The following is a 19,202-nucleotide window of genomic DNA, read 5'->3' as shown; positions in this document are numbered from 1 at the left end:
TCTGACTCATTTTTAACCCGCCACTGCACAAAAACAAACACAGCATGCCTGTACCACCAAAGCTGTTACAGAACTCAGGTGCTGCCTTTCGAAAAACCTGCCGATGACTGATCACATTTTGTGTGCTTTTCAATTGGCTTCAGGGTAATGCACAAGATATCCAGAGTGTGCTGTGCACCGCATAAGCACACTCTCGCTTCATAAGAATGAATTAATGTAGGGGACTGAAATGCTATGTGAGTATGAGTCTGCAGTGCCAGGGCAGCAGCAGGAAGCAGTGATGCAAAGAAGAAGATGGGCCTTTACAGCAAAATTGAATTTCAGATGAAGAAGTATATTTTCTCTTCCTGGAATATGAGTGTGATGATAGACTCTCTCTACTTCCAATTGCTATAATTATATTTATTCTGAATGACAACTTGGAACAGAAAACTGACTTGTGCTGTGGCTGTGAGAAATTGACAAGAGGCAAAGTAATGAGCGGAGAAGCAATGCCTCCTGCAATCTTCCCGATTCTGGAGAGATCATAATTAGACACTTGGGCTGAAGTTCTTCAAGTTTGCAGGTTGCGATACCCAGCTGTGAAGTGAGGTGCATTAACTCCCGGATTGTTGCATCACTAGGTTAATACTTGAATCTGGAAACTTATTATAAATCTGGGGGAAATTACCTTTCTAATGACCTATGGCAAGACCTTCAACTTCTCATAATCTAGGAAGATTTCAAGGCTGACTGCTCTGTTCAGATATTCACAGTTCCCAGACTATATTAAAGGATGTAGCAGCATCATATCTTCTGAGCAGAAGATTTTTCAGGTTCCTAGAAACATAAATGAATAGTGAATCAAACCTATCTTATCTGGGGTGAAATTTTCAAAAGCACCCCAGTGGCTTAAGAACCTAAATTCCATTTTCAAATGGGACTTAGGCACTTCGGAACCCAAGTCTCATTGAAAGTCAATGGGATTTAGGAGCTCAAGTGCTTAAGAGCCAGATTTTTAAAGGTATTAAGTGTATAAAGATGCAGCTAGGTGCCCAATAAGATTTTCAAAAGCACCTAGGCTCTATTTTAATGGTGTTGATCCCATTAAATACAAAAGCGGTCATGATTATCTAGTGAATGTTATCACTCTACAATGCTTTATTACCACACTTCATTGCATACTTATATTTATCACATTCCAAGACCTGTATGAGTTTTCAAAACCAGGAACTTAAGCACTTAATACAGAAAATGTCTTCTAATACAAAAAAGTTTGTGGGTGGGTTTTTTAGTTAGTTCAGTTAGGCTAAATTCTGCCCTGACATGTCCATGTCCAATTCCATTGAAGAAAATGTGGTTGCACATGAGTCAACAAAAGTGAAATTTTGCCCACTGTTGTCTAGACAGGGCCATTAGCCTGTGGCACTGAAGTCCCATATACATTATGTACAATACAGAATATCAAGGAACATTAGGTGTTGTCTGACAAAACCAAAATGATATTTCTCTAGCTGCCTGGTAGGTTGTCACATGGCATTTTTCACAGGTACCCATGTTGCATTCTTATAATACTGATCAGGTGCCAGGTTTATTCTCCGAACGTTAAGCTCTGTTGCAAAGGTTCTTGCTCTCTGATAGAAGAAAAGAGACATCTCCCGATCCATAAGGAAATTGTGGTAGATTATTGCGAGCCTCGTGTAAATCTTCAGCTGAGCCTTTTTGTTGCCCAAGTCCATGGCAGCTGCAAGTGCCAAATGATAATATCCTGCTGCATCAAAAGGATCCTGAAATAAAAAGGAATATATGTTATATTAAGAAGTATACAAACCTGGTTTATTAGATATCAAAGCAAGAGATAATTTGGGTCCCAATTCTAAATGCTCTACTCAGGCAAAATTAAGGATTAGACACTTACGGACAGATTTTGTAAGGTATTTAGACCCCCTAAAGATGCAGATAGGTGCCTAGTGAGGTTTTTAAAACATCTAAGCAGGTTAGGCCCTGAGCTCCCACTCTATCCCTTAGATAGCTATTAACCATTCTCCTCTCTCCATATCTTTATTGAGATATTGCTGTATGGTCCATCCTTTTTTCTAATGCTTTCGCAGATATTTTACCTTCCCTATCTATAGGTTATTCTACACAATATCATTCAATTTCAATATATCAGTATTACTTTTTTTCTCTGTCTAATGTATGTAGAATTTTTTTTTAAAAACAATCTGGTTTGTGACTGTGACTGTGACTGTACTATTTGTGAAAAGTGCTGGATTGACGGCTGTGAAGACTGCAAACTTTGTTTATCCACAGAGCAGACAGTGGAACCACCTTCTCCATACTGCACCATGACTCTGCTTCAGACCAGAACAAGAGGGACCACCTCTGGGGAGGAGATGGCAGTTCAGGTTCCATGCTTATTTGGTCCCTGGTCTCTCCACTAAGAGCACCAATAGGTATGAGAGTTCATAAACAGTATGCTAGAAATCTGTCCTTGAGGAACTTGGGATGAACTTGTACCAAGTACTAGAAAGCTCTATATTCCATTAAAAATGCACTGAGCTCTCTAATCCCCACAGCTCTGAGCTATTCCACCCAAAATACATGGGTAGCAGGATTATCCAGGTGAAATGTCTGGGCTGACACATAAGCTGATGCAAATATATTTTCCACAGTTGTTATTTTAGTATCTCATTCTATTCCTTATTTCATGCTGCCCCTCACACTTGGGAAATGCTCCCTGTAAACATCCACAAAACTAATTCACTGTCTTCCTTCAGTCCTTCCTCAAAACTCTCTTTTTCCAGGATGCCTACAAAAAACTTGAGAATAGATAAGTTGCTGGCATGCCGAGACCACAGTCTATCGTGCTGACCAATATTATCTCATTGTGTCCCTGTATTCTCCCATCTCTGTCTGTCTCTATCCATTTGTTGCCTTTTCTCTCAAATGTAGTTTGTAAGATCTTTGGGGCAGGGACTTTGTTTTTGTTCTCTGTTTGTATAGGACCTAACATAATGGGATCCTTGTCCACAACTACAGCTCCTAGGTGCTACAGCAATCAAATCAATCAATAAAAATATTTCTCACCTTTAGGTCATAGAATATAATGTCTCCTAGGATTAGATACACTTTCACATAATACATTGATTCCTCATCAAATTCCAGAGGAGAGGAGCAAAGGGACAACGCTTTTAAGTAAAAGTGTTCAGCAAGTTCGCACTGACCCAGGCGATGATGGATAGTAGCCAGTCTGTGATATGCTATTCGTTCATTTAGCTGATTTCCTAATGAAATAACATGTGAATGAGGATACGATTTAAGAGACAATGAGGAGAAGATACATTCTCTCACATTGAGATATGTGAGGTGTTTTGCTTTAAGTATTATTTCTGTTCTACCTTTCCTTTTATTTAGTTCTGGTAATTAAACTTTATTCAATATAAAATCACTTTGCCTGACTAAACCCAAGGCCAAATACTGCAGTTCTGATTTCTAAGTAAGAGTTGCTGAATTTAAGTAGTTAGATATCTCTTCCCCCTCCCCCCCAACACTGCAGTATGATTGCCTTTAAAATATTTGAAAATAAAAATGATAGCAATTGCTCTCTTTCCTCTTTTCCAGCCTATGGAAGATATATATTGATTAGTTTTTAAGTTTATGGTTAAATATTTGGGTGTGAGAGTAGGTGTGTCATATGCCTTTGTGAGGACTCTAGCATCAAACAATGATTTTCTTAGTACTGGTTGGATAATCTAATATTTTATGGTTGGTGGTACTTTACCCCATATCAAAGGAGATAATCTCTGTTAGTAGGATCTCAGGTCTTGACTACATTCTTATCACTTGATGTGACTGACATAGCCTTAATTTCAACAACATTTTCCATCAAAAATTTTTACCAATTCCCCCCCTTTCCCCCAAAAATTCTGATCAAAGATTTTGTCAAAATTTTCTTTTCTTTCAACCAGCTCTAGAGTTGATCAGCGACGTTTAACAGTAGAAAAATATTAACAAGTTTCAGTAAGTCTGACATTACCAACATTTGGGGGGAAAGTAACAAATTTTGAAAAATATCCACAAATTCTTTATTGATTTTTTTATCAGCTCTATTCATCACTGAAGAAAGGAAGGAGTCAAAGTCACAGACAGTGCCCCAGATAGCTCTTTAAGGCTACTTCTAATTAATTAGTATTAATCACTCCGTCTTATGTGAAAGGAGGAGAGGAAGGATGATCCAGTGGTTGTGGCATTAGCCTGGGATTTGGCAGACCTAGGGTCTACCTCTGCTCTACCACAAACTCCCTGTGCTTCCTTGGGCAAGTCATTTAATCTCTTTGTGCCTCATTTCCCCACTTGTAAAATAGGGTAATAGCACTTCCCTACCTCATAGGTATCTTTTGAGTATAAATACATTAAAGATTGTGAGGCACTCAGACAATGGGGAACAAGGGACTTGAAAATTCTCAAGGAGAAATTACCCATAAACACAAGAATCTGGCAGATTCAGGTACACACTAAGAACTATATCTTGTGTCTCATGTTAACAGACTGCTCCATATTCTCTGGTCAGCATGGAAGGTGCAGCATGTCAGATCAAGTCTCCATTCCTCACATTTCTCATGTACAGTAAGTGAGACCTGGAGAGGGATAATGCTAACAATTGCTAGATTTCAGATGGACTCATCTGGAAATTGCCCCCTGAAACATGTAATCTCAGATCACTACTTACAGTTCTATGAACTAATTAAGAAAATGTTAGGCAGAACATTACCGGACTCAGCTAAGTTAAGAAATGTAACAAAAAACTAATAGAACTCAAGAACTGTCACCTGTTCCAGCTAGAGGGGATCCAAAAACAGAAGGGAAAATGGTATTGGCTTCCTAGCACACAGAACCTTGGCAAAAAGCATCACGAAATGCAAAGGAGGAAGTGACAACTCTTCTCTAGAATTCTGTCAATGATAATAGAAGTCTGACAGTCAGTAGTCTGTGAATATTAGCTTTACCTAACTTCACACTAAGTGTGAGGGATACTTGTGCATATTCCAGACTGTCCTCAGAATCCTGCAGATTTACCAGCAATTGCACTAGTTTGTTGCATAATCGGAGTTCTGCCTTTTTGTTTCCAGTCTTAATGGCAAGTGGAAGAGCCCTGTCCTGAAATAAGCACATGCATAAAAAGATCAGTTTGGTTATTGCTGAAGCCCAGAAAACATGTGTACTCATAACTGCTATGGCCCATATTCGTCTCACATTTAGCAAATTCTGTACTTTGCTTTATGCATATAAAAATGGGATTTGGCCCTATCAAAGTCAAAGGTTGCTTTGCAATTTACTTCAGTGAAACCAGGGATTTGAGAGAATTCAGAGTAGTAATATAGAACAGATTGTAAAGCTCTTTGGGGCAGGAACAGTCTGTTTGCACCGAGCACAATGGCATCCATGACTGGGGCTGCTATGAGCACCACAATACAAATAATAAGTAACAATCACTAACCCTGTAGAATGACACTGCTTTTTCCTTCTCCCAGGTACCATTGAAAAATATGTCTCCTGCAGCTTCAAACAATTCCATTCCTAAGTTTGGATCCCCATTACAAAGAGCAGCATCTTGAGCAACCTAGGAAGAAAAATGCACATTCTGTTACGAAGTAATTTTTATTCATTCAGAACTAAAACCCCATAATGAAATGCATTGTATATGGGTTTTGGTACCTGCTGTACAAAATTAGAAACCTTAGAGACAGCAATGTCTTCTTACGTCATCTTATCTATCTCTTTTCACTGTAAGGCTGTTCAGTCCAATATACAGTATTCTTTAGTACTGTAGCATACATACTCAATAGCTACACCATATACACTTTAACAGCTAATCTAGATAGAAACAGGAATTGAAAATTGGATATTTCACAGAGTGAGGGTTTATAGCTCAGGTTTAAGTCTGTGGCCAAATGCTCTAATTATGTAGCCGAGTGAGGTTCCCTTAAAGTGAACAAAGAATTTGTCCCTCTGTCTTGCTGCTGGGAAATGAACTTATGCCATTTCAGACACAGTGCAATGTCAGGACACACTCAATAAAATGAAGGAATGCTGCCATGTACAGGATACTCAGTTATTGATCCCGAAGGATATAATTTACAAGACATAGTGGGAAAAAGCATGTGAATAAAGAAAATTAAGTATTCCTACTTTATCAATATTATAGCCATATATATCGCAATAGTACAGCAGAACCTTGCTAATTCATTCAGTGGCCATTGCAATGCAATGATTCTTGCCAATGATTAAATTGTGTGGACAGGCAAAAAAAGAGCACATACACTAAAAAGAGAATGCAACACCAACTGCACTTCATTAATTTGTTTGACAAGAGTAGCTTCATTTTAATTATGATCACAAAACTGTACAGTAAGTCTAAGCAGTATGAGACTTTCACTTCAATACTCTGCTCAGATGAAATACAGTATAAAGTGTGTGGATTCGTTTAGCGAAAATTAATAACACTGTAATGTATCTTTTCTAAAAAGTGTCAGTATTCTTGGTAACAGATTGTAAAGCTCTTTGGGGCATTCCAGAGAGGTGACTGAATGACTCACAGAGAATAGTATTCAATAAACACAGTCTCACTTTCTGCACATAGCGTGTCCATAGTCAAATTAGGGTTTCAAAGAAATCTCAGTCATATTTTAAAATTAATTCATTCCCAATAGGCTCATGCGCCTTGTTGTTCACTTTCTGCAAACTCTCTTAATAAGGTTTTATAACCCTTTTATTTAATTTCTGTTTTATTATGGTAGTTAGGGCCTATTACATACCCATAGTAAAAGACAATCCCAGCCTCCAAACATTTTATAATCTAAATAGATAAGAGAAGGGCTGCAAAAATGACCATGGAAGAGCTTCCATATGAGAAGAGATTAAAAACACTGGGACTGTTCAGATTAGAAAAGAGATGACGAAGGCTGGATATGATAGAGGTCTATAAAATCATGAATGATGTGGAGAAAGTGAATAAGGAAACGTTTTTTAATCCCTTCACATTATGTAAGAACCCAATGAAATGAATAAGCAGCAGATTTAAAAGATTTAAAAGGAAGTACTTCTTCACATAATGCTCAATCAACCCGTGGAACTCGTTGCCAGGGGATGTTGTGAAGGACACACCTATAACTGGATTCACAACAGAATTAGATAAGTTTATGGAGGATAGGTTCATCAAAGGTTATTAGTCAAGATGGTCAGGGACGCATCCCATGCTTTGGGTGTTCCTAATCCTCTGACTGTCAGATGCTGGGACTAGATGACAGGGATGGATCACTCAATAATTGCCCTGTTCTGTCCATTCCCTCTGAAGCATCTGGCATTGTTAGGGTGACCAGACCGCAAGTGTGAAAAATCGGGATGGGGATGGGGGATAATAGGAGCCTATATAAGAAAAGACCCCCAAAATCGGGACTGTCCCTATAAAATCGGGACTTCTGGTCACCCTAGGCATTGTCCAGTGTCTGAAGACAGGATACTGGGCTAGATGGACTATGGTGTGACCCAGCGTGATTATTCTTATGTTCTTATGAGCAGAGAAGTCATTCCCCAAATGATGTTTCATAGCCAAACAGCAAATCTAAAACAGAATTTTGCATAGACATGCTGATAGACCGGGGCGGGCAAATTTTTTGGCCTGAGGGCCGCAACGGGTTTCAGAAATTGTATGGAGGGCCAGTTAGGGGAGGGGGGCATGTCCCAGCCCCCCCCCCCCCGGACTCTTGGCCCATCCAACCACCCCTGTTCCCTGATGGCCCCCCGGGACCCCTGCCCCATCCACCCCCCTCCGCTCCCTGTCCCCTGACCCTCCCTGCAACCCCCGCCCCTGACTGCCCCCCACCGCCTCATCCAACCCCCCATCTCATTCTTGACTGACCCCTGCCCCCTCCAACCACCCCTTCTCCCTGTCCCCTGACTGCCCCCAGAACCCCTACCCCGACTGCCCCCTGCCGCCCCATCCAACCCCCGCCTCCTTCCTGACTGATCCCCAGGGACCCCTGCCTCCATTCAACCCCCCTGTTCCCCACCCTCTGACTGCCCTGCACCCTATCCACACCTACTACCCCGAACTCCCCTGCCCTCTATCCAACCCCTCCGCTCCCTGCCCCCTTACCGCGCTGCCTGGAGCACCGGTGGCTGGTGTTGCTACAGCCCCGCCCCCGGCTGGAGCCAGCCACACCACCGCGCAGCACAGAGCACCGGGTCAGGCTGGGCTGTGCAGCTGCACTGCCCCAGGAGCTCGCAGCCCTGCTGCCCAGAGCGTTGCACCAGCGGCAGAGTGAGCTGAGGCTGCAGGGGAAGGGAAACAGCCGGGGAGGGGCCGGGGGCTAGCCTCCCGGGCCAGGAGCTCAGGGGCCGGGCAGGAGGGTCCCGTGGGCCGATGTGGCCCGCGGGCCATAATTTGTCCACCTCTGTGATAGACCTTTAACAAAGCAGCCCACATAATCAATTCAAAACAAGAGCTCTTTTGACTCATTATATTACAGACAGTTTCTTTTTTGCTACATCACCCATAATAATCCCATCTGTATCTCATTCATCATATTTTCACAGAGGTACAGTTATTTTAAAGCCTAGATAAAATTCAGCATACCTGAATATAAAGATCCACTAGCTCATTCTGCCTCAGAATGTAATAGATCTTTCCTGCCTGAAGCCAAGCATATGCCTCTTTCTCTTTCTTCTGAAGATCTATAAATATTCCAAGGCTTCTTTTGGTATATTCCAGAGCTGATCTGTAAGCCCTAGGAAAAAGTAGAAAGAAAGTAAATCCTAATAACTGAGTGCATATGTATAACTTTGTGATGCATATCTTCCTTGTGTAATAAAAAGTAGGTTAACTATTTTCTGTCAGATTTCAAAATGTCTTCTTTTTATGGTATAATTGGATAATATTTCCCAGATGTTTCTGGTAAATAACCAGCTTCTCACATTTTTCACCTCTTCCAGTTTGGTTTTGTTTGATTCCTTCATCTCTTTGCTTTGTTAAATTCCCAGTGTAATAAAGTAATATTTTAGGATAGTTTCTTCCAGATATGTCCTTTCTCATGAGCAGTATCAGAGACAGATTGAAATAACCTCTCCCAGGCCCTGAATCTGCTGTCATGATGGTTAGTTTCTACAATCCTTGTCATAGAGCATTATGGTGCATAAACAAGTTATTTTCTTTCCAGATGGCGCATTAAGTCACAAAAAATAAACCTGTTCTCACTATATCACCTTGAGCTGTAATCTAAGCAAGGTTAGGCCTGATCAGTACCTGTGTGAAAGACCTCTGAAGAAAACCCAGGTGCTTCTTAAGCTGATGTTACTAACTCAGTAGATGGCACTCTTCCCTTGGAGTCAGTGCTAGGACACTGCTCTTGAAAGAGATGTCTTTCTGATGAGAAGTATAACCTAGATTCTGATCATTTGTGCTCATAAATATCAACGTAACACTTTTCACTAGATGTGTAAGTGATCTTTCTCAGGAAGTCGCATGAGAATATGCTCAAATTACAGAAGCAGTCATCCAGTCATCCTGACCACATTCATTCCCAATATATCCTTTCCCCTGAACACACAGCATAAGCATATCAAATAATACATTAAGAACTACATGGTATTACAATGAATCCTTAACACAAACTATTCAAACCGCAAAGAGGATCCCAAATATTAGCAATGCTTTAACAATACATACCCTGCTAATCAAATGTCTTTTCAAGGAGTATAAAGACATGCCATAAACTGCATAGGGCTCCAATCCTATGAAAAACCTTCTTGACCAAGCTTGGTTTAAAGCATTCTAGAGTCTCAAATAAATGACCTCCACTTAATCTGAGATGAAATAATCCTAATCAGAGGAATCAAAATGGAGGGGAAGAAACATCCAGACAATGCATCCAGCACAGATCTCAAAATCACTGAACAATTGCTCAGCAAGTGACATGTGCACAGCCTACCTCTTCCTCCGAGCCCCTGGGTAAAACACTTTTAATTATTATAGCTGTAGATAGACTCTTGCAGTCAGCTCCTTTGTTTTTTCTTTAGTTAAGCCAAATGAATATTACTCCTGGGGGAATTCAGCGCCACTACACAATGCAGAATTTTGCAGAAATTAACATTGTGTGCACAGAATTTCCTTCCTCCCACAGAAATGGGCTGCAATGCTGTTAGCCACCATGAGGGGCCACTGGACTCGGCTGGGGGGAAGGAGAGGGAGCTAGATCAGTGGTTTTCAAACTGTGGGTCGCGACCCAGTACTGGGTTGCGGAATGGAAGGCACTGGGTTGCAGCAGCTCTGGTCAGGACTACCAACTGGGCCGTTGAAAGTCCCGTCGGTGGTGCTGCCTGGCTAAGGCAAGCTAGTTCTCACCTGTTCTGACACCGCACTGCACCCCAGAAGCGGCCAGCAGCAGGTCCAGCTCCTAGGCGGGGGGGCCACAGGGCTCCACATGCTGCCCCCACCCCGAGCACTGGCTCCACACTCCCATTGGCTGGGAAACGGCCAATGGGAGCGGGGGGGCGGTGTCTGTGGGCGAGAGCCACACGGAGCTGCTTGCACACCTCCGCCTAGGAGCCAGACCTGCTGCTGGCCACTTCCAGACACAGTGTGGTCCACGGTGCCAGGACAGGCAGGAAGCCTGCCTTAGCACCCCTGCTGCGCTGTTGACTAGGAGCCGCCCGAGGTAAACCTGTATCGCAATCCCCTGCCCCAGCCCTGAGCCCCCCCAAACCCGGAGCCCCTCCTGTACCCCAAACCCCTCATCCCCAGCCCAGAGCCCTGACCCCCTCCCACTCCCCACCCCCCTGCCCCAGCCCAGAACCCCCTCCCTCACCATGAACCCCTCATTCCCGGCCACACCCCACAGCCCTCACCCCTGCATCCCAACCCTCTGTCCCATCCCTGAGCCCCTCCCACACTCCAAACCCCTCATCTCCAGCTCCGTTTTGTCACAGGCATCAACAATTTTCTTCAACTGGGTCACCAGAAAAAAAGTTTGAAAACCACTGAGTTAGAGGATTCCTAGCAGCTGCAGTCCCTAGCATGCCCTGAGGAAAGGACAGGGCAGTACTTAGGAAACTCCATGCAAGCCTGGGACTGAGCATCAGGCTGTTTCTCCCTCTGGATCCCTGGGCTCGGGGTGGGGGGGGGGGGAGGAACAGCAGAGAAACAGGAACTGGGATGTCATAGGGGTTTCTTTAACTCTCTATTCCTGGGGAAATTTGTTGTTTATGTCCATATTGTTACAGACATACTTGCTGATATTTTGAAATAAATTACCACAATAATTGAAACTGGTGTGATTATGTAGTGTTATTTTAATAAATAAAATTTGCAGAATTTTAAAATATTGTGCACAGAATTTTTAATTTTTTGGCACAGATTGCCCCCAGGAGAAGAATGTGAAGCTCCTGGAAATGAAAGCTAGATGGCAGTGGCCAAAACCTGGCACTATACAAGTGTCCACATATTTTATCTATTCATGTCAGTTCTGACCAGCCATGCCTTCTAGGAATTGAGGCTTTCCTTGGTACAGACAGCTAATTGCACTATGTTTTGCTGTGGTTTTATTATGTGGACCCTTCACATATAACTCAGGACCAAATACAGCTGGCCAGGTGCTGTGGAGATAAAGAGGGAGGTAGGGAAAGGAATTAGTCTCCACAGGCCACAGCGCAGCCATGTAGACACTCTGCAGTGGTTATTTTTTCCCAGTGACTGATGTGGAGCACTTACATGGCTTCTCCCCCAGTGAGGGAATGGAAGGCTCCTCACATAGGCAGATCCTTAGCTCAGCCCCTGGCTTGCCCACACTCACCTCTCTCCTGGCTCCTCTGTGTTACTACCTAGGGGATATATGTGTAAGAGGACTATCCTTTGCCAGGGCTGCATGACTCACTTGGATCCAGCCTCCCACACTTGCGCAGTGGAACTATGCTGGTTCTGCTGCTCAAAGGCCATCAACAGCCACAGAGAAGGGGACAGGATTTGCCCCTAAATAAAATAGTTTTTCTAGATGTCCTCTCACAATTAGGCTTGTAATATTACACTCATTTCACTGGGGATGCAAGCCTGATACAAACCCAGGAAGTGTAATAACCCACTCTATCAGTGGCATCTGATTTCAAGTTTCAGGTAACTGGAGCACCAGAATCACTAATGCAGACAATAAAGTGAGAAGTTTGATCCTGATGTCCTGTGGTCAACACTCAGGGTGATGTACTCTGAACAAAGAAGCACCAAGCATAGCTGCATCCAAAAAATATTTGAATCACTTCTGACTGGCAATACGGAACTTTGCAGGTGTCCGCAGTATACATGTAAAACCACAGACAGGAAGAGTATTATAACAGAAGGATAGATAACCGTGGGGATATGCAGCCATTCAAGAGAGTCTCAGTTCAGTTTCTAGTGGAAAAGGTTTCCACATATTAACTGTGATGGTGACTTTTGTTAACATCGGTCATTGTCACAGCAGTGACACCAATGCGGCAAATTTTCAGAAGAGTTCAGCTTGTGGGGGGCTGCTGAGGATGGCCCCAACGATGAGTGCTGAGCATTGGAAAATCTGGCCTGGAGGTCATTGGAAAAGCCGCACCAATTAAACTCTCGTCTGCGAAGGCAGACTCTGCAATTCCAGGCTAAGGTATATAGGCAGAACAGTGTGGGAGAAGATTGTCCTGCCATTGCCAATACCCAGCCTGCTGACTTCAGCCTCCAGAGCTAAATCTTCTCATGAGTACAAAACAAAACAAAAAATCAGTCGTTTAAATGGACCTCACCTTTCTGTGCCTAAAGAGAGATACAGCTGACTGATGGTTTCCAAAATTTGCCCCTCCAAAACTTTGTCTGACATTTTCCGAGCCAAGGATAGTTGATATTCATTGTAAATGACACACTGAGCTTCATCTGGAACAACTGTAGTGTAGAATTGACACAGCAACTGAACAGCTTGGAGCTGACCTGGGAAACCAGATTAGGAAATAGAAATGAACACTCAACATGAATCTTTAGTTTAAACAAAAATGAAACAAGGCTTAAGTGAACTCACTCGGGTTGTTGTAACCCGGAATTGCTGGAACATTGTCATACATAATATCTTTTTCAAACATAGCCCTGTACCATGGCAGATGTACCCTCCACATCCCCCTCTGCCTTAACTAGTGAAGACTAGAGATGACTCATGCTTAGTGTCTGGAATAAAAGGTGCTAAAAGCATTGTTCTTTCTGCATCTTCTGCCTGCCGATCAATGAAGTGTCATTCAGAAAGACCAACAGTGTAGCTGGGTAGATCAAGTAAGTGAAAACTTTCCTTAATTTTTACAATTTAAAATTAAAATGGATGTGCTCCATGTTTACGACACAGTTCATTTCCACTCCAGATACTGCAGGGCACACAGGCATTTTTCATTTACTCTTATTATTGAACTAGTTTCTTTCTGTCAAGATTTTCATTTTCTACACCATTTCCGAGAGCCCTAAAAACTATTCAAAGAGCAAGGACTCTGCCTCAGTTACTTCTCGTTGCCAAATAGCATGTGATCATATCATTAAAGATGGTCTCATAGAATCATAGAATATCAGGGTTGGAAGGGACCTCAGGAGGTCATCTAGTCCAACCCCCTGCTCAAAGCAGGACCAATCCCCAATTTTTGCCCCAGATCCCTAAATGGCCCCCTCAAGGATTGAACTCACAACCCTGGGTTTAGCAGGCCAATGCTCAAACCACTGAGCTATCCCTCTCATAATGCATATGCACAAAGGGACCTGAATTGAAGTAACCTGTGAGGCCTTAATTCTGGCATTTCCTAACTTCTGAATGCCTAACTTTGCAACCTATCAATTGAAGGTACTTATACAATCCTCATTACCATAGCATCTGAGCTCCACACAATCTTTAACGTCTTTATCCTCACAACAGCCCTGCGAGGGAGGGTATTATGATCATGGCCTACAGAGAAGTTAGATAAAAACACATAGTACTTTGTCTGGAGGGTTGCAACATAACATTGCTTTATTTCTTAATTTCCAAAACTTTAACAAGCAAGAACTAAAAAAACAGAGAGAGAGAGAGAGAGAAAGCAGACTGTTCCATAAGGTAGTCAGGCACAACTCACCCAACCTTGCTCGAGGCTGCTCTCTGCAGACTGATAGCTGAAAGACACAGATTGCATGCTTTCCTACAGAGACCCCTAGCCTGCAAGCAAGACTAGGAAAACTCCTAAGATTTAAAGTGATATCTTAGCATTTTAACACAGTTTTCAATATGCCATATAGGGAAATACTATTTCCCACTATTTTCTCCCCATTTCACAGATGGCAAACTGAGACACAGAGAGGCTAAGTGACTTCTCCAAGGTCACACAGGAAGTCTGTGACAGGGCAGGGAACTGAAATCATATCTTCTGAGTCAGCCTAGTGCCTAACAACTGGACCATCCTCCCTCTCCTCTCTCACATGCATGCTTTCAGTGTAAACACAAGATTTCTGGGTTTTGAGTCACTCATATAACTGTCACATCAACTAAAAATAAAAAATATTGCTTAAGGAGGAGCTGAAATGTATATAGATAGCAAACATTCCCAAATTCCCAGGGTACAGTAAAATTTATTTGAAAAACAAATGTACTTACTTTCCAAATGATTTGTTTCCATTGCCACCAATAATGCCCATTCATAATAAAATTGTCCTCTTTTCTTATGAGTTCCATTAGCATAATAGCGTCCCAGTTGGAGGAGGACTTGAGTAAAATTGTGACCACCATCCAAGCTTGGAAGTCCAGAGAATAGCTTGACTGCTTTGACATAGTAGTGCTCTGCCAAACAATTGGCTGCTAAATGCAGGCAGAGAGTTCCAAAATTAGCCAGAACTACAGCATGGTTGTGTACCATATCAGCCTCTTCTGAAACGTGCAGAGCCTTGTAGTAACTCGCGGCAGCTTGCTTTATGTTGTTGGTTCGCTTCAAAGCAATGGCAGTCATATTATAAATAACACCTAACTGCTGAGGACTACTCAATGAAGAGTCTACAATGGTATTTAGGATGGCCAAAGCGACAGTATTTTGCCTGTGAAGAATATATAACCAAGCAAGTGAAACTAAATGGTTAATAGTTTCTCCCACATGGGCAGAAGTATTGAAGTCCAGTACTTTCTCCATATAAACAATGGCTTCTCCATACCGTCTGTGATGACTGTAGAGTTCGGATAAGCTAAGATAAATTGTGCTGCATAGTTTTTGCTGCTCATTGGTAAATGCTGAGGAAAGTGCCTGTCTGAGATAAGGTGCAATTTGGGATGGGAGCATTTGCCCAGCTTTCCTCAGCCTATGGAGTTTGGGAGCATTTTTGGTGACTAAATCAATGCTTCTCAAAGAGTCCATTAGAGTATAGGATCCCTGGGAAGAAGCAACCTTTATGCAACTTAGCACAATGTGTGGCAAGCATTTTTGATTGTAGGACTCACCTAGTTTAAAATAGCAGTCGGCTGAGAGCGAGCTCTTCTGTAAATCCAAGTCATTATTCAAAAGCTGCAGCCTTTCTAGAAATGGTAGTGCATCTTCATACTGTTTAAGTTTTGTGTAATGTTTTGCCAAGAGGAAGCATGCTCTGGCTTCTGCATGCTTGCTCTGACTCAGTACTGTCCTCTTTAAAGCGTACCTTAGAATGTCTGACTCCATGTCAGTGCTACAGATGTAGTTGGGAATTCCCATAAGCAGGGAAGTAACCTTGTCAAAAATCTGAGCACATTTTCCTTTGTTCTTCTGTTTCAAGTAGATGACTGTTAGATTTGTATAAAGAGCAACTACAAGATACAGATCACTAAAACCTCCTCTTATAGCTCCTAAGGCTTCTTCAAAATAAACGCGAGCTTGGGAAAATTTGAGCTTTCTCACACACAGTCTACCCAAGAGAAAGCATAGCCTTGTTAGGGCCCAAGGCAGATTTGCTTTCTTTGCTGCCTCCCTTGCCAGTCCAAAATAGTCAACCAGTTCTTCTTCACCAGTGTAGCCATAAAATGTGGTGTTAAGAAACGGGAAGGAGAAGTCGTACAGGTTTTTGAAGTGCACCTCATACTCTTTACTGTTTAAGAACAACAATAATGCCTGAAAGACCCCAGACCCGTGATCTTCTTCATCTTGTTGTATGCAGAAACGTGGCTCTTCAGCCAAGGCACAGGTCTGCTGATTTGAAGAGCTAGGAAAATCATTTCCTTGACTAGATGTCCCTTTCAAGTGGAGCTGGAAATCTTTACATTTCATAAGGGATTCTTTTACCATCTCCCTCATTCTACTGGAGTCTGTATTAGATGAGGGATGTGGCATTTCTGCAATTCAAAAGCAAGTTATGTGATCCAACTAAATGCAAGATCCAACTAAATACAAGAATATAGACAGATTTATGGGGCAGGAAATTCAAGCAAAATTAATTGACAGACAATGGTGTAAAGAAACACAAATAGAGCTGGAGTACTTGTGGCACCTTAGAGACTAACCAATTTATTTGAGCATAAGCTTTCGTGAGCTAGAAAGCTTATGCTCAAATAAATTGGTTAGTCTCTAAGTTGTCACAAGTACTCCTTTTCTTTTTGCAAATACAGACTAACACGGCTGTTACTCTGAAACAAACAGAGCTTTCATTTTCCCTTGAGAAGACGTTTAATGTTTATACTCTTCAATGAAACAGAATAATTGTGTGAGGGTTATAAATACAGCTAGTGGGAAAGTGGGTGTTTTCCCCCATTGAAAATTTTGACTTTTTTTTAAAAACCCAAAAAACTCCCCCCCTCCCCGCAAGTTTTGGTTGCTGAAAACTGCCACAAATTGAAATAAATTTCAGGTGGAAACTGCCAAAAACACTCTCTCTCAAAATAAAATAAAATGAAATCAGTTTGGGCCTTTTGTTTTCTGACAAAAATATATAATGTTCAAGAAAAGAAAACACTCTACAAAAATTTTCATTTAGTTGAAAACCCAATTTTTCAACTAAAAAAAATTAATAGAAATTTTCCAACCAACCCCATTCATCAAAAGCCATCCAAACAACTGTAATGATATTGTGTTCTCTCTTTGTTTCTCTGAGCATAGGAGTATGCTGGGAAGATTAAAGATGTAGCAGGCCTATAGCTTCTGTGATGAGCCTTTTTCAATTAATGGAAAATGAGTCTAGAATGAGTCAGATTTGTGCTGTGTTTGGTGCAATCGCAAATAAGAAGCCAAATCCTGCTTCCTTCCACCCTCCAGCAATGGAACTAGCATGGTTCGGGGGATGGGGAGAGAGGGGACCTATGTGGAGGATTTGGTAGGCCACTCGGGATATGGAAGTCCCCTGGTCAGAGTAGTTGGGGTTAGCACAGGGGAGAGGAATTGCCCATAGATTTTGTCAATTAGAAAAAAAACTCTTATTGATACTCAATTGTTCATTGGGGCTGCACATATAGAAAGTTCTGTGAACTCCCACAGAACTCCATCCCCAAAACTATCCAGCAGGATTCCCATTTTATATTTAGAATATAAGCTTGAAAGACCATCTCATTGTTATGTGTGTTCAGTGCTTTGCACAACTGAACCCTGATCCAAGATGTAGGACTCAGATGTGACAGGAATACAAATAATAATATTAAAGGACACAACAAAACATCATCAGGAAAAATGCTCATTAGATGATCACACCCTAAGAGCATGAAAGTGTTTGTAGCAGATTCTGAACACTTCATGGGTGTCACATAACACATTCTGCCTTCCTAGCCAGAGAAATTCACTGCAGGAATGCATGGCAAGGGAAAACGGAGATCTGAAAAGGAGCATATAACAACAATAGGGATCCACACAACCTTTCTGTGAACAGGCACAGAAGGTGGGTGGGGGGGGAATCATACCAAACAGAAACGATTTTAAAATGTGAAATCCTGTTAATTTTTCCCACAATAGGATCAGAAACAAAGACCTAAGATGATCAAAAATAATATAAAATATATTATACATTTTACCTTGTTCTTGAGGGTTCTGAAATTCTAATTCTTCTAATCTGTCTGAAAGAAAACGAAAATAGTACCAGTAATTATACTCTGTCTTTTCTCCAGCAGGATTATTTAAGCCTTTCTACCTACAGTATTTCAGGTGCGTTATGGACGTTAAAAAGAATGGATCATTTATATAAACTTGTAAACATTAACAAAAAGCTTAGTTCACTGGTGAGCTACTCCTATGCTTATGACTCCCTTCTTCTACACTATTACAGTCGTTCATATTCTCTGCACAACAACCTGTAATATTTAAGAGTAATGGTACCTCTTCCTGAGCATATGGCAATGTACAGCTATACATGTAAAACTGACCTGGAATTATAGTAGGTGGCTGTTGCATTACACAATATCTATATAATCTAGTGGTAATATTAGAATATATTTTTGGTTTCTATGATGGGACTGTATAAAAATATAAAGCTGTCCCCTTGAATGCAGCATAATGGTATAACATACTGTTTTTTTGGGTTGACACATTATAACACAGATTTTCTAAGCGCTATATTCACAATCCAGATTTAAATGCTGTGTGTGTGTTTAACAAAGCACATCTAAAGAAGAGCTAAGAATGGTCATATTATGTAGAACAGACCATCAAATCTTCCACAAAGGATTTCCAATCAATTGCAGACAACCTCCATAACTGGTAATGGTATCTCGTTCCTTAACAAGTTCTGGCTTATGTCAATTGCTGTAGGATAATTTGTTTGATTGCATATTCTTCTATTGATGTTTCGGATAAAATTCAGTTACTCACATTATAATGAATGAGTTCACTGTCCTTCACATGCTAAATGCCAGCTAAAGCTGCGAAGAGTGTGAAGGATATGGCAGAAAGTCTAAAATATAGACTCATGGAGCTAAGTCACGTTAAAGCAGGTTTGAAACGTTTTTGTTTTAGAAGGCATTTAGAATGACATGTGGAGTTAATTAATGGCTTTATGCTGGTACTTGCAGTATTTGCTTTGTTGTACATCCCTTCTGATTCTTTTGTGCATAAATGCCATAATATTTTGCGTGTGTGTGTGTGCATAAATGCGATAATATTTTGTGTGGGTGTGTAAGTAATTCTATACCATGGTCATGGACTCTGTGATGACAACAGTGTCAGATCTTCAGCTGGTGTATATTGACGTAGCTCCACTGACTTCAGTGAAGTTATGTTGATTT

At 41.6% G+C, this 19,202-nt stretch overlaps 1 protein-coding gene across 3 annotated transcripts in view; it reads right to left on the bottom strand.

Annotated features, from left to right (window-relative positions):
- Positions 1 to 1,072: 1,072 nt before the first annotated feature.
- Positions 1,073 to 19,202, bottom strand: part of SH3TC1 (SH3 domain and tetratricopeptide repeats 1) — a 51,157-nt gene continuing 33,027 nt past the window's right edge. For 2 of the 3 annotated variants that reach the window (XM_073342616.2, XM_073342617.2), the window contains 8 exons: positions 17,997 to 18,038; positions 14,643 to 16,334; positions 12,793 to 12,973; positions 8,618 to 8,768; positions 5,480 to 5,602; positions 4,989 to 5,139; positions 3,070 to 3,266; positions 1,073 to 1,766 (listed from right to left, as the gene is read on the bottom strand). In XM_073342616.2, coding sequence (XP_073198717.2) covers positions 1,509 to 1,766; positions 3,070 to 3,266; positions 4,989 to 5,139; positions 5,480 to 5,602; positions 8,618 to 8,768; positions 12,793 to 12,973; positions 14,643 to 16,334; positions 17,997 to 18,038 — 2,795 coding nt within the window. In that variant the 3' untranslated portion in view covers positions 1,073 to 1,508. Of the gene's footprint in view, positions 1,767 to 3,069; positions 3,267 to 4,988; positions 5,140 to 5,479; positions 5,603 to 8,617; positions 8,769 to 12,792; positions 12,974 to 14,642; positions 16,335 to 17,996; positions 18,039 to 19,202 lie in introns of those variants that run through there. The other variant, XM_073342619.2, reaches the window with a different exon arrangement.

This window comes from Lepidochelys kempii, chromosome 4, assembly GCF_965140285.1.
Source record: "Lepidochelys kempii isolate rLepKem1 chromosome 4, rLepKem1.hap1, whole genome shotgun sequence".
In the NCBI taxonomy this organism is placed as follows: Eukaryota; Metazoa; Chordata; order Testudines; family Cheloniidae; genus Lepidochelys; species Lepidochelys kempii.
This window is presented reverse-complemented; position numbering and strand designations above follow the sequence as displayed.